Genomic DNA, 15,251 nt, shown 5'->3' on the forward strand with positions numbered 1-15,251 from the left:
CTTTTATTGAGTGAAACAAACATAGCACCTATTTTTAGAAAATGGATTTTAAAAAAACCCTCAAAGTGAAACATCCCCAACCCTTACCAAGAGAAAACAACTCGTCACATATCACATTTGTTGCATGGATATTTGTTGAAACAGTCTTTTTCTACACAATTACTACCAACATTTTCTACTTTTGTCATTTCATTTTTATTCCCCTCAATGAAAATGAGGTTTATCTAGATGGAAGCAAACTTCTCTACACTTGCAAATGCTGTTTTTGATGTGGTATTTACTAAAAGTACTTAAGTACTTTCAAACGTAGACAAGGGACTTTTCCTTGCTGCAATAGATAACAGGTACTTAAGCCAGCAAGAAGAGTTCTCATACAACAAAGTATTATCCAGCTTCAGAAAGGAATGAAATTCTGACGCATGCGACAGCATGGATGAACCTGGAAGACATTCAGCTAAGTGAAATACGTGAGACAGAAGGACCAATAGTGTATGTTCCACAGACATGAGATCTAGACTGGGTACATTCAAAGAGACATAACGTAGAAGAGAGGTTACCAGGGGCTGGAACGAGCAGGGATAGGGAGTTATTGTTTAATGGGTGTATTAAAATTTTTGTTGAGGATGATGAAAAAGTTAGACAGTGGTGACTAGTTGTGTCAGCATTGTGAATGTGTTTAATGCCACTGATTTATACAATTATGAATGGTTAAAAGTATAAACGTTAAGTGTATTTTCCCACAATAAAATAATTTAACATATTACTGCCATATTACATGTATGCATGTACAGGGGATTTTTGCAGAAACTAATGCCTGTGGTCAGTAATTTGTTATGTAAGTGAATATTTAAATATGTACAGTCAGTAACATTCAGGTGTAACAAAAGATGTATTAAAATGTCTCTGGTCAATAATGTGTTAAAAAGGAATAATTCTGCCAGGATCTTACAGCTGAGGGGAAGAAAGTTCTAGCCTTTATTCTTTACTGGGCTTAATACCTCAATATGATTTGATTCAACAAATTCAGAAAGTTCTTGTGCGGGCTTTTCTTTCATTCATTGGGTTCGTTCAGTCGATAAATACCTAAAAGTCATGGTATGTCATGTCAGTCTGAGGGACTGGAGGATTGAGTAAGGGAGGTCTCCAGCCTGCAGGAAGTGGGAGAGACAGCTCCATTCATAAATGGTTACAATACAGAATTCAGGCTGCAGTAGGAACATACTGCAATAGTAGTGGGAACCCAGGAGAGGATCCTGGAGATCAGGGTTTCATAGAAGAGTTGCTAATTGATCTGGGTTTGAACCTTAAGAAGGAATTGGGTTGCTTTTTGTATTTCCATAGCATACAGTAATATTATTGCTCACATTTTCTGTCTTGGAATCTCAGATCTAAAATATTTGCAGCCTTTTAAAATATTTTGTAATTTTTTTCTTTTGTGTCTAAGCAAACTGATCTCTGGAGGCAGAAAAACATCTTAGTTCTTTCTCTGTCTTGTGTTCTATATATTTATAAGTAATATCACTTTGAGAAATATTCAAAGTAAATGAGACAGGCTTGGATCCCTCAAAGAGACTGTGATCTAATAGGGAGATGAGGCAAAGACCGCTGGGGAGTAAGTGCCTTAAGAAATCATCCAGGTGGGATGATGGTCACACAGAGGCAGGAGAAGCGACTTCTGGGGGATGGAGAAAAGTTCCATGGCTGAGGAGAAGCTTTGCATTTCCCTCTTAAAGCTGTGTAGAATTGTGACAAGCAGTGCATGCATACAGACTCAGCCTCTTCAGTCGTGTCCACCTCTTTGTGACCCCGTGGACTGTAGCCCGCCAGGCTCCTCTGTCTATGGCATTTTCCAGGCAAGAATACTGGAGTGGCGTGTCATTTCCTTCTCCAGGGCATCTTCCTGACCCAGGAATGGAACATGCATATCTTACGTCTCCTGTATTGGAAGGCAGGTTCAGGTAAAGTATTTCCCTTTGGATAGACAGATATGAACAAAAGCTGAAAGACAAAAACTTATTAGCTTTATTTAGGGGAGCAGTGAGAAAGCAATCCAGAAAGACCCATCGGGGTCAGGTAACAGGATTTCCAAACTTTCAACATTTTGCTTATTCTTAGAACCCAAGAATGATGATTTATTAGTGGGTGGATTTAGGAGAGAAAGGTCTTCCCACCTGTGTGCATGTACAGGGGATGGTGGAGGAAAAAGAGTAAAAGCAATGATCCAAAGGCCCTGGATGAGCACTGAGCTCGTGCGAGGAGTGGGGATGGACTGAATGAGAAGCGTGGCATAGAAAAAGAACAACATGTTTTGGAGTCATTGGGTCCTGGTTTCAAACCCCGTATTCAGAATTGTCTAACTGTGCAAATTAGGCCAGATTGTTAGCACGTGTGAGCCTCCTTCTCCTTGTGTGACAAATGAGGACAAGAACACTGTCCTTTTTAATAGGATTATCCCAAGGATTAGGGAGGATGGGGTGACAAACAGGAATGCCAGAGGTACCAAGGCTATTTCCTTCCCCAGGTGACCTCTGAAGTCCCATCTGAAACCAGAATGCGTGTGAAATAATTCAGAAGTTTTCTTTTTTTTTCCTGGCAAAAATAAGTTATTCACATAATCGAAGTTAGAAAGCGGTGTCTTATGTCAGATCTAACATGAGGTCATGCCAACTCTTCCTCCTAAGCAGAAGCCCTAAGTTGGGGTCTACCCTGTGCAGTGTATCCTGAGGCTAAAGTGACCGCAGGCAATACTTGAAAGTATGAATGCACATTTGAAGACATCTACCGGTTTGCAGTTTGCAGATGGCCTAGATTATGATACCTTCCTTTGGGTCCCTACTAGACGTCTTTAACTGCCACTTGACTGAATTCGTCTTTTCTAATTCTTTTTCAGGTGAACCTCTTAGGTCTTCTATTTTATGGTAACATTATCTGTAAATAAGGAGGTCCCCTTTTGGATTGTTGTATCCTTATTTGTCTCCTGACCTAGAGATAAACATGTCGGGATGATGGTGGTGGTGGGCATTGACAGATGCTAGTGAAGAGACCTCAAGTGTTTCAGCATTAAATATGACATTGATATTTAGGTTGGATCATGGCTCCATTATCACATTTTTACTGTCACATGGTTCACGTCATATAGACACTTTTAGGAAAATTTCTTTGCCCCATTGAACTCAGTTCATTGGTTCGGTTGCTGGGGGTGGTGTCCTTTCTTATTCAGCTGCATATTCATGGTGTTAGCACTGAGCCTGAATATAACATGTGTAGATATTTATGGGAGGCATGACTAAGAATCTTAATTTATCAGGACTCAATAAAAAGAGCCTGAGGACAATAATGTCCAGTAGGAAATTATGAATGTCTTTTTGGAATTTCAAAGAACATTCACTGTTCAGCTGTCTTCCTAAAAAATGTTTCATTTAAAATCAATCAGTATCTCGAATACTTGCTTTTTTGTGATTCTCATGTAAGGAGACAGGAGAGAAATACAATTGAAAGCTCTATTCTACTTATATTTAAAGAAGGGAGATCTAAATTTTCTCTATAAATTCTCTGTTGATGTGTGAATTTTTAAATTCTTTTTCTAACTTGTATGTTTTCCAGAAAACACACAAATAAATCCAGATTAATAATAGTAACTGGCTCCTTTGTTCCTATGCATGAGGACACAAAACAAATGTAAAATTTATGTTGATTATATTTGGCTGTCATATCTTGGTATTTTTGAATAATATCCATTCTAATGCTATATAATCTTTTCTCAGTACTTTCTACTTTATGACTTTTATATATTTCTGTCTGAAATAATGTTTTGTCTCTTAATGTCACTCATGCATTTATTTAATCATTTAAAAATAATGGGCTATGAGATGGGACCGAATAATGTGAAAAATATTTCTTAAAATATATCAAAGAATAATTTGCAAAACCAATATGGTAGAAGTCATATTTATTGAAAAAAATTAATATCTTTGCTATAAAATTTGTAACAGCAATATTTACTGAATGTTTATTTTGATGCATAAACCTGAATATTACATACCAAGTACAAGACAGTAGCACTAGTTTTTCTTTTATTTACATTTTATGAAAATTGTTATGCAGTCCATGTTAAAAGAATGTATGATGGAGGATTGTTACATTAGAAAAATAATATTCTTGATAAAGCATTCTCAAGGAGTCCAATCACATTTTCTGCCTCTTCAATAAGGCAAAAGTCCCAGAACAGCATATAACTTAATTTACAAAATAACTGTTCAGACACATATTCAAGTTTTCTTTTGGTATGATTTTTTCCCTCACTGTAAAATTACTTTTCTTCCTTCTTCTTCTTCTTTTTTTTTCTTTTTTTACTAAAACATAAAGACTTTCAGGGAAATGTCATTGAATGATTTCAGCTATACATTACATATACAGCTCTGTAGCCTAGCAACGACCATTGCTACACCATTATTAACTTTAAATATTCTGCTTGGTGAGCTAGTCTCAAATGTAGCATATTTTAGGGTTCTGCCATCACTATGACTGTGGAATCATTGGTTTTCATAGCAAACAGATCTGTCACAGTATGAAGCTTTGTTTGTTTTAGGGAACTGGTACACAATTACATTTCCACTCACAAGAGAACGCCACAGATGTAACTACAGTCAGGCTCTGACGGCTCCATAGAGGTCCCGCGTTGGACCTGCCCCAAAACTCCTGGGCTTACGCAGCACAGCCCTGGCCGGGTTCAGGCGGTTTCGTCCAGAGATTTCATCGCTCTTCACAGTTAGGTAGTTTTAATTCCTTCGAAGGCACACAACTTCCACCTTTTTTCCAGCGTTGCTCCCACGCCTGTGAATTCCTGTTTAAACATGCGTGGCAACCTCATCAAAAGCATTTCGATTTCATTTGCAGATATCTGTTAGAAAGGAAGAAAAGTCACTTTTGGGAGGGGAACTCATTTAAAGGAGGCAGGGGGATGAGTAAGGACGTGCTTTCCCAAATGAGACAAACGTGCGGTTTTCTGCTTGGCTGTTAAGGTCCTTACAGAAGGAGCGCGAGTTAAAGGGCTGAGTGTGATTTGCTGCATTGCTTCCTGGGCAGCTGTAAGGAGAGGGGCATGAGATAAGCAGGTGGAAAGTTCCAGGTTCACTTTTCATATGGATGACTGCCTTACTGGCAGCATGATGTCTGAGCAGCCCTGCCTTGATGTGAAAAGGAGATGGGGTGAGATTTAAGATGGCTCAGAGAAAACTGATCACCACTTCTGGAAAGCCACAATCCTCTGATCCAAAGGGCAGCTCTGTTATCTGACTCGGTGAAGACCAGAGGACAGGTGGGTAGATTTCCTGTCACCCTAACTTTCTTCTCTTCACAGGGACAAGAAGACCATAAAGCTTTAGGAATAAAAATGAAACCCAGCACCCACAGCAATAAAAGTCTCAATGTCTAGTCATAAATTCCAGGTAGGTTGTTTTTTAATGCAGTTTTTTTCTTCTCCCAATTTTTATTACATATATTTTTATACCAATAATTCATTTTATCTTAAAGACTGAAACCACCACAATCTTTCTACTATAACAACCATTGCTCTTATTTTCCTATATTTGCATCCTAATCCATGCCATATATATATATATATATATATATGTACAGCTCAGATAGCAAGCTGAGATCCTGATCTGTTTAAATTTGTATCATACTATTGTTATGAGCTAAAAATGACCCTACCAAGGTAGGCTCTGTAAGTCACAGAAAGTGGGAATAACAACATTAAGGGTGTGTGAAGACTACAGGCTTAGCACAGCTTTGGGCATACAGAAATGCTCAGCAAACAAGACCTCATTATTTTTTCATAGTACAATCACTGTATAGGTATTGTGTGTGTGTGTGTGTGCTGAGTCGCTTCAGTCGTGTCTGAATTCTTTGTGACCCTGTGGACTGTAGTCTGCCAGGTTCCTCTGTCCATGGGATTCTCCAGGGGATCTTCCTGACCCAGGGATTGAACTCACTTCTCTTATGTCTCCTGCATTGGTAGGTGGGTTCTTTACCAATAGGACCACTTAGGATGCTTTCCAGTTAACAATTAAGAGAGACCAAACAACTGATACCACAGAAATACAAAAATGTAAGAAAATACTAGGAACAATTACATGCCAACAAATTGGACAACCTATAAGAAAATGGGCAAGTTTCTAGAAACTATACAACCCACCAAAACTGAATCAAGAAGAAATAGATTCTTTGAACAGACAGATCACTAGAAGTGAAATAGAATCTGTAATTTAAAAAAAAAAAAACAAAAAACCTCCCTGCAAACAAAAGTCCAGGACCAGATGGCTTCACTGGGAAATTCTACCAAACATACAAAGGAGCTACACGTATCCTTCTCAAACACTTCCAACAGAAGAAGGAATATTCCCAAAGTCCTTATAAGAAGCCACCATCACCTGATACTAAAATCAGACAAAGACAATATCAAAAAAATTGTAGGCCAGTATCTGGGGCTTCCTATGTGGTGCTAGTAGTAAATCTCCCTGCCAATGTAGGAGACATAAGAGACGCAGGTTCAATCAACTTAACGTCTGAGCACATATCTTTGATGAATATAGATACAACATTCAAAACAAAATATTGGACCAAACTAGATGGCTGGCACGGTTAGAAGGAAGTCCATCTTGCTATGGCTGACTTTGAAGAGAGAGATAGAGAGCCATAATTCAGGGAACACAGACAGCTTCTAGAACCTGGACAAGGACTCCTGCCAGTGTTGCTGGGGCATCCTGCATTACTCAGAACCCCCGAGGTTTCCCTGTTAGTGCTGAAGGCAGTTCTGTTATGGGTGTGCAATTAGACTTCATTATCATCACTGTGAAGGGGTGCTGTTGTGCCTGTTGATATGGCACTGGTTTGTTAAAAAAAAAAAAATCAGTAATTAAGAGTTTATTCATCATGCTGATGGCAGAATAGAAGGAACTTGAGCTCACTTCCTCACGTAAGCACACCAAAATCCCAACCCATTTCTGAACCACCACCGATTAAAAAAGACTTGAACCTACCAAAAAAGATATTCTAATCCAAAGATGTAAAGAAGAAACTCAAGAGAAAGGTAAGAGGGGTGCACGTGTGATATAATCAAATCCCATTACCCCCTGGGTGGGTGACCCACAAACTGGAGAAGAATTATGCGGCAGAAGGTCTCCCACAAGAGTGAGAGCTCTGAGCCCCATGGGAGACTCCCTAGCCTTGGGGTCCGGCATGAGGAGGCGGCATGCCCAGAGCATTTGGTTATGAAAGCCACTAGGGCTTGACTACAGACGTTTCACAGGACTGGGGTAAACAGCAGCTCCGCTCTTGGAGGGCTGACACAATGTCTCGTGTACACCAAGACCCAGGGCAAAGGCAGTGCCTTTGTAAGACTTCCCTGGTGGCTCAGACAATAAAGCGTCTGCCTACAATGCAGGAGACCGGGTTCAATCCCTGGGTCGGGAAGATCCTCTGGAGAAGGAAATGGCACCCCACTCCAGTATTCTTGCCTGGAGAATCCCGTGGACAGAGGAGCCTGGTAGGTTACAATCCATGGGGTTGCAAAGAGTCGGACACGACTGAGCGACTTCACTTTCCTTTCACTTGTAAGAGCCTGAGCCAGACCTACCTGCTGGTCTTGGAGGGTCTCCTGTGGGAGGCAGGGGGCAGTTGTGGCTCATTGTGGGGACACAGACACTGGTGGCAGAAGTGCTGAGGACTGTTCACCTGTGTGAGCTCTCCTGGAGGCTGCCACTTTGGAACCAAGGCTCTGGTGCTGGGACACCTCAGGCCAAACCACCACCATGGTGGGGACGCAGCCCCACCCATCAGCAGACAGGCTGCCTGAAGACTACCTGAGCACACAGCCACCTTCAGAACTCTCCTTGACACAGCACTGTCCCTGAGTGCTTTCCACGAGACTTTCCCTGTAGCTCAAACAGTAAAGAATCTGCCCTCAAGGCAGGAGACCAGGGTTCGATCCCTGGGTTGGGAAGTTCCTCTGGAGAAGTGAATGGCAATCCACTCCCCACTCCATTATTCTTGCCTGGAGAATTCCATGGACAGAGAATCCTGGTGGGCTACATTTCGTGGGGTTGCAAAGAGTCAGACACGACTGAGTGACTGACTAACAGTTGACACAGCACTGCCCAGCAGAAGGCCAAGACCCAGCCCCACCCACCAGTGGGCGTGTACCAGCCCTTCCCATCAGGAAGCCTGGATACGCCTCTAGACCAGCCTCTCCCATAACAGGGGCAACACACCCGAAACAAGAGAACTACAGTCCAGCAACATGTGGAACAAAGTCAGCAAATGCAGACCACAGCCTACCCTGGGACCAGTTGGTCCCTGGCCCTTGCATGACAAGAGGGGCGTGTACTGCTGGGACACAAAGGACAGCCCCTATACAATGCCACTTCTCCAAAGTCGAGAAGCATAACGTTCCACTTACATAAAAATATGCTGCTGAACTGGAGCACCAATACTTTGGCGACATGATGTGAAAAGCCAACTCACTGGAAAAGAACCCTGATGCTGGGAAAGACTGAGGGCAGGAGGAGAAGGGGGCGACAGAGGATGAGATGGTTGGATGGCATCACTGACTCAATGGACATGAGTTTGAGTAAACTCAGGGAGATAGTGAAGGACAGGTAAGCCTGGTGTGCTGCAGTCCATGGGTCACAAAAAGTCAGACATGACTGACTGAGCTGTTGTTATACAATTAGAAATTGAGACAAAGTGAGATGGTAGAGGAATATGTTTCAGATGAAGAAAGAAGATAAAAACCACAGAAGGACAACTAAGTGACATGGGCAATCCGCCAAAGAAAGAATTCTGAGTAACGACGGGAGGGATGATCCTAGAACTCAGGAAAAGAATAGAGAGTGAGAAGTTACAAATTTTTAATAAAGAGCTAGAAAATATAAAGAACAACAAGAGTTGATGAATACAGTAATTGAGATGAACAAAGTAGAATCAATAGCAGGAAAAAATGAGGCAAAAGAATGGATAGGTGAGCTGGAAGAAAGTCATGGAAATCACTGCCACAGACAGAATAAAGAAAAAAAAGATAATGAAAAGAAGACAGTTTAAGAGATCTCTGGGACAACATCAAATGTCCTAACGTTTGCATGACAGGGGTTCCAAAAGGTTTAGGGCCTGGGAAGATATTCAGAGAGAGAATAGTTGAAAACTTCCTTAACATGGGGAAGGAAACAGTCACCCAAATCCAGTAAGAAAGTCCCAGGCAGGATAAGCCCAAAGAGGAACAACACACCAAGATGTATACTAAGCAAACTGACAAAAATATTAAATCAACAAGAGAAAAGCAACAAATAACATACATGGGAATCCCCATAAGGTTATCAGCTAATTTTTTTCGGCAGAAACTCCAGGTCAGAAGGGAGTGGCATGATATAATTGGTGACAAATGGAAAAAACCTACAACTGAGAATACTCTACCCAGCAAGGCACTCATTCACATTTGACAGAGGAATCCAAAGCTTTACAGACAGGCAAATGCTAAAAGAACTCCAGTAGGTGGAAAGGAAAAGGCCACAACCAGAAACAAGAAAATTATGAAATAGGAAAGCTCACCAGTAAAGGCAGGAAATCATCAACACACACTATGCTATCTAAACTAGCAATAGAGGAGGAGAGTACAAATGCAGGATATTTAAAATGCATTTGAAATTAAGAGATCAGCAAATTAAAATAATTGTATGTGTGTATATACATGTGTATGTGTGAGTGTATACAGCATGCTATATATCAAAACCGCATTGTAACTGCCAATAAAAAAATCTATAATATATATTTTTAGGCAAAAAGAAAAATGAATCCCAACACAACAGCAAAGAGAGTCATCAAATCATAGGATAAGAGAATAAAAGAAGGAAAAAAACCTAAAAAAAAATCCAAAACAATTAACAAAATGACATCACTGACTCAATGGACATGAGTTTGAGTAAACCCGGGGAGTTGGTGATGGACAGGGAGGCCTGGTGTGCTGCAGTCCATTGGGTCGCAAAAAGTCAGACACGACTGAACTGAACTGAACTGATAGAGGGAGATCCACTGATTCTTCATCGCAGCACTGTTTCTAATTGCCAGGACATGGAAGCAACCTAGATGCCCATCAGCAGATGAATGGATAAGGAAGCTGTGGTACATATACACCATGGAATATTACTCAGCCATTAAAAAGAATTCATTTGAATCAGTTCTAATAAGATGGGTGAAACTGGAGCCCATTATACAGAGTGAAGTAAGCCAGAAAGATGAAGAACATTACAGTATACTAACACATATATATGGAATTTAGAAAGATGGTAACGATGGCCCTATATGCAAAACAGAAAAAGAGACACAGAAGTACAGAACAGACTTTTGGACTCTGTGGGAGAAGGCGAGGGTGGGATGTTTTGAGAGAACAGCATGTATATTATCTATAGTGAAACAGATCACCAGCCCAGATAGGATGCATGAGACAAGTGCTCGGACATGGTGCACTGGGAAGATCCAGAGGAATCGGGTGGAGAGGGAGGTGGGAGGGGGGATCGGGATGGGGAATACATGTAACTCCATGGCTGATTGATGTCAATGTATGACAAAACCCACTGCAATGTTGTGAAGTAATTAACCTCCAACTAATAAAAATAAATGGAAAAAAAAAAAAGAAAAATGAATCCCAACACAACAGCAAAGATAGTCATCAAATCATAGGATAAGAGAAAGAAGGAAAAAAACCTAAAAAAAAAAATCCAAAACAATTAACAAAATGGCAGTAAGAACATACATATCAATAACTACCTTAAATGTAAATAGATAAAAGGATCCAACCAAAAGATATAGCCTGGCTAAATACAAAAAACAAGACCCATATATATGCTGTCTATGAGAGACCTACTTCAGACCTAGAGACATATGCAGACTGAAAGTCAGGGGATGGAAAAAGATATTCCATGCAAATGGAAATCAAAAGAAAGCTAGAGTAGGAATACTCATATTGTACAAAATAGACTTTAAAATAAAAAGCATGTTACGAGAGACAAAGAAGGACAGTACATAATAATCAAGGGATCAATCCAACAGAGGATATAACAGTTATAGCTATATATATGCACCCAATATATAAAGCAAATGTTCACAGACATAAAAGGAGAAACTGATAGTAACATAATAATGGCTGGGGGGTTTTTAACATCCCACTTTCATCATTGGACAGATCATCCAGATAGAAAATCAACAAGGAGGTAGAGGCTTTAGAGGACACATTTATACCATTTGGACTTAATTGATATTTAAAGAGCATTTCATTCAAAAGCAATTGAATACACATTCTTCTCAAGTGCACATGGAACATTCTCTAGGAATGATCACATGCTGGGCACAAAGCAAGCCTCAGTAAATTTAAGAAAATTGAAATCATATCAAGCACCTTTTTGAGCACAATACTATGAGATTAGAATCAATTACCCAAAAAAAGCTGGAAAAAAAAATCATGTGAAGGTTAAACAACCAATAGATCACTGAAGAAATCAAAGAGGAAATTAAAAAATACCTAGAGACAAATGAAAACAAAAGTATGATGATTCAAAACCTACAGGGCACAGCAAAACTAAGAGAGAACTTTATAGCAATACAGTCTTACATCACAAAGCAAGAAAAATCTCAAACAGCCTAACCATATACCTAAAGCAACCAGAGCAAGAACAAACAAAACCCAAAGTTAGTAGGATGAAAGAAATAAAGATCAGAAATAAATGAAACAGACTACAAAAACAACAGAAAAGATCAATCAGACTAAAAGCTGGTTCTTTGAATAGGTAAACAAGATCAATAAATCTTTTGCCAGACTCATCAAGAAAAAAAGAGGCCACACAGGTCAATAAAATCAGAAATGAAAAAGGAGAAGTTAAACTGTCACCACAGAAATACAAACGATCATAAAGGAATGTTACAAGTTACTATGTGCTAAGTCACCTCAGTCGTGTCCGAGCCTGTGCGACCTAAGGACTGTAGCCCACCAGGCTTGTCTGTCCATGGGATTCTCCAAGCAAGAATAGTGGAGTGGGTCACCGTACCCTTCTCCAAGGGATCTTCCCAAGCCAGGGATCGAACCTTTGTCTCTTATGTCTCCTGCATTGCCAGTTGGGTTCTTTACCAGCTGAACCACCTTTGAAACCCTACACCTTTAAAATGCACACACTAGAAGAAATGGACACATTCATAGAAAGTCAAAAGATCTCTGAAGACTGAACCAGGATGAAATAGAAAATAATAGACCAATTACCAGTACTGAAATTGAATCAGTAATTTAAAAATCCTCAACAACAAAAGTCCAGCAGCAGGTGGCTTCACAGATTAATTTCAAACACTTTGGAAGAGTTAATACCTGTTCTTCTGAAACCTGTCCAAAGAATTTCAAGAGAGGGAACACTCTTGAACTCATTCCAGGAGGCCACTATCAACCTGATACCAGAGTTAGACAAAGATACCACAGAAGAGAAGATGACAGGCCAGTATCACTAATGAACAGAGATGGAAAAATCCTCAACAGAATACTAGTAAACCAACTCCAACAGTACATTAAAAGGATCATACACTATGATCCAATGGGATTTATCCCAGGGATGCAAGGGTTTTTCAATATCCACAGTATGGATCAGTATGATACACCATATTAACACATTATTGCCTGGGGGATTTTTGCAGGCACTAACACCTGTTGCTGGTGATTGTTATGTAAGTGAATATTAAAATATCTCAATAATGTTTTGTAATAATATGTCTGTGGTCAATAAGTTATTAATGAATTGAAGAATACAAACCACATGATATCAATAAGTGCAGAAAAACATTTTGAAAAAATTCAACCTCCTTTTATGATAAAAACTTCAGAAAGTGGGCACAGACAGAATATACTTCAACATAATAAAGGCCATTTATGACAAACCCATGGCTAACATCATACTCAGTGGTGAAACTCTTGAAAGCATTGCCTCCAAGATCAGGAACAAGACAAGGAGGACATATACACTCTCACCACTTCTATTCAACATAGTTTTGGAAGTTCTAGCCACAACAGTCAGACAAAAGAAATAAAATATATCCAAATTGGGAGAAAAGATGTAAAACTGTCACTATATGCAGATGACATGATGCTATATATAGAAAACCCTAAAGACCACACAAAAACTACTAAAATGAATAAAATAATACAGTAAAGTAGCAGGATACAAATTGATGTACAGAAATCTGTTGCATTTCTTTACTTTGCACTAACAATTAAATATCAGAAAGGGGAAGTAAAAAAACAAAAATCCCTTTGAAAAAATAATATAAAAAAGGAATAAACCTGACTTAGGAAGTGAAAGATTTACATGCTGAGAATAATGAGACAATTGAAGATGATTCAAAGAAATAGATACCACATGCTCTAGGGTTTTATTAATAAGAATCAATATGATTAAAATGGCATACTATCCAAAACAATCTACAGATTTAATATGATCCCTGTCAAATTATTCACAGAACAAAGAATCCTAAAGTTTATATGGAACCATGAAAGACTCAGAATTACCAAAGCAATCTTGAGGGAAAAGAACAAAGCAGGCAGCATAACCCTCCTAGATTTCAGACAATAATTGTTCATTGCCAAGTTGTGTCCAGCTCTTTGCAACCCCATAGACTGCAGCATGTCAGCCTCCCTGTTCCTCACCATCTCCTGGAGTTTGCCCAAGATAACAATACAAAGCTTCAACAATCGAAATGGTATGGTACCAGCACAAAAATATACATGGATAACAGAGAGCCCAGAAATAAACCCACACACCTATGGTCAGTTTTTGACAAAGGAGGCAAGACTCTAAGAGAGGAAAGATAGTTTCTTCAGCAAGTGGTGTTGGGAAAGCTGGGCAGCTGCATATAAATTAATGAAGTCAGATCACTTCCTCACAGCTCTCTCACACCATACACAAAAATAAACTCAAAATGACACCATAAAAATCCCAGGAAGAATATAGGCAAAACATTCTCTGACATAAATTGTACCAATGTTTTCTTAGGTTAATCTCTCAAGACAATAGAAATAAAAGAAAAAATAAACAAGTAGGATCTAATTAAACTTAAAAGCTTTTGTATAGCAAAGGAAACTACAAACAAAATGAGAAGACTACCTACAGAATGGGAGAAAATATTTGCAAACAATGTGACCGACAAGGGCTTAATTTAGAAAAGACACAAACAGCTCATTTGATAATAATAAACAACAACCCAATCAGAAAATGGGCAGAAGGTCTAAACAGACATTTCTCCAAAGAAGTACAGATGGACAAACTGGCATATGGAAGGATGCTCAACATCACTAATTAGAAAAATGCAAATCAAAGTTACAATGAGGTATCACCTCACACTGGTCAGAATGACCATGATTAAAAAATCTACAGATAACAAATGTTGGAGAAGGTGTGGAGAAAAGGGAGCCCTCCCACACTGCTGGTGGGAATGTAAGTTGGTACAGCCACTGTGGAGAATAGTGTTGTTATTAGGAGTGTGTGTAAGATGTCACACAGGGCCTGGCACAGGTACAATTTCTCTCTCTATCCATACCTAAGCAATGCTGATCAAATCCTACACGCTCACATCAGGTCTTCTGTGATCGGTGGGTCAAACTCTGTGCTGAAAAGTAGCATCACCTGTTTCCTATGGTAGCTTCTGACCTGAGCCTAGACTTCAACCACAAAGGAAGCAGAAGTTGGCAAGCGGCAGCAAAGAGGTGGCACCACTTCCTGAGTCTGGGCCAGGCACAGAGTACATGCTTTAAGTGCACTATCTCATCAAAAAGTTATTTAAACAAGCAAATAAGTGGTTCACTTGCTAGAAGAAAGAAATGTAGAGGCAGTTCACATTCCCGTCACGAATGACCATTAACCTGCTTTACCACCTTGCCTGGCTTCCTAGGTAGCTCAGCGGTAAAGAATCCGCCTGCCAAGCAGGAGATGTCAGTTCGATCCTGGAATCAAGAATATCCCCTGGAGAAGGAAATATCACTCGACTCCAGTATTCATGCCTGGAGAATCCCATGGACAGGGGAGCCTGGTGGGCTAGAGTCCACGGGGTTGCAAAGAGTCAGACATGACAGAGCGGCTGAACAACAACCACCACCATCTTGCCTAAGTCACTAAATCTCTTTGGGTAATTTTTCACTTGCAGGAAAGGAATTGGAAGGAAACTCATCGGAT

General features: G+C 39.8%; 1 protein-coding gene across 3 annotated transcripts in view; it reads right to left on the minus strand.

The window, feature by feature from the left end:
- Positions 1-3,942: 3,942 nt before the first annotated feature.
- ENOX1 (ecto-NOX disulfide-thiol exchanger 1) overlaps positions 3,943-15,251 on the minus strand; it is a 281,652-nt gene continuing 270,343 nt past the window's right edge. For all 3 annotated transcript variants that reach the window (XM_065902210.1, XM_065902209.1, XM_065902212.1), the window contains one exon: positions 3,943-4,900. In XM_065902210.1, the coding sequence (XP_065758282.1) occupies positions 4,769-4,900 (132 nt within the window). In that variant the 3' untranslated portion in view covers positions 3,943-4,768. The remainder of the gene's footprint in view (positions 4,901-15,251) is intronic.

This window comes from Muntiacus reevesi, chromosome 11 (assembly GCF_963930625.1).
Source record: "Muntiacus reevesi chromosome 11, mMunRee1.1, whole genome shotgun sequence".
In the NCBI taxonomy this organism is placed as follows: Eukaryota; Metazoa; Chordata; class Mammalia; order Artiodactyla; family Cervidae; genus Muntiacus; species Muntiacus reevesi.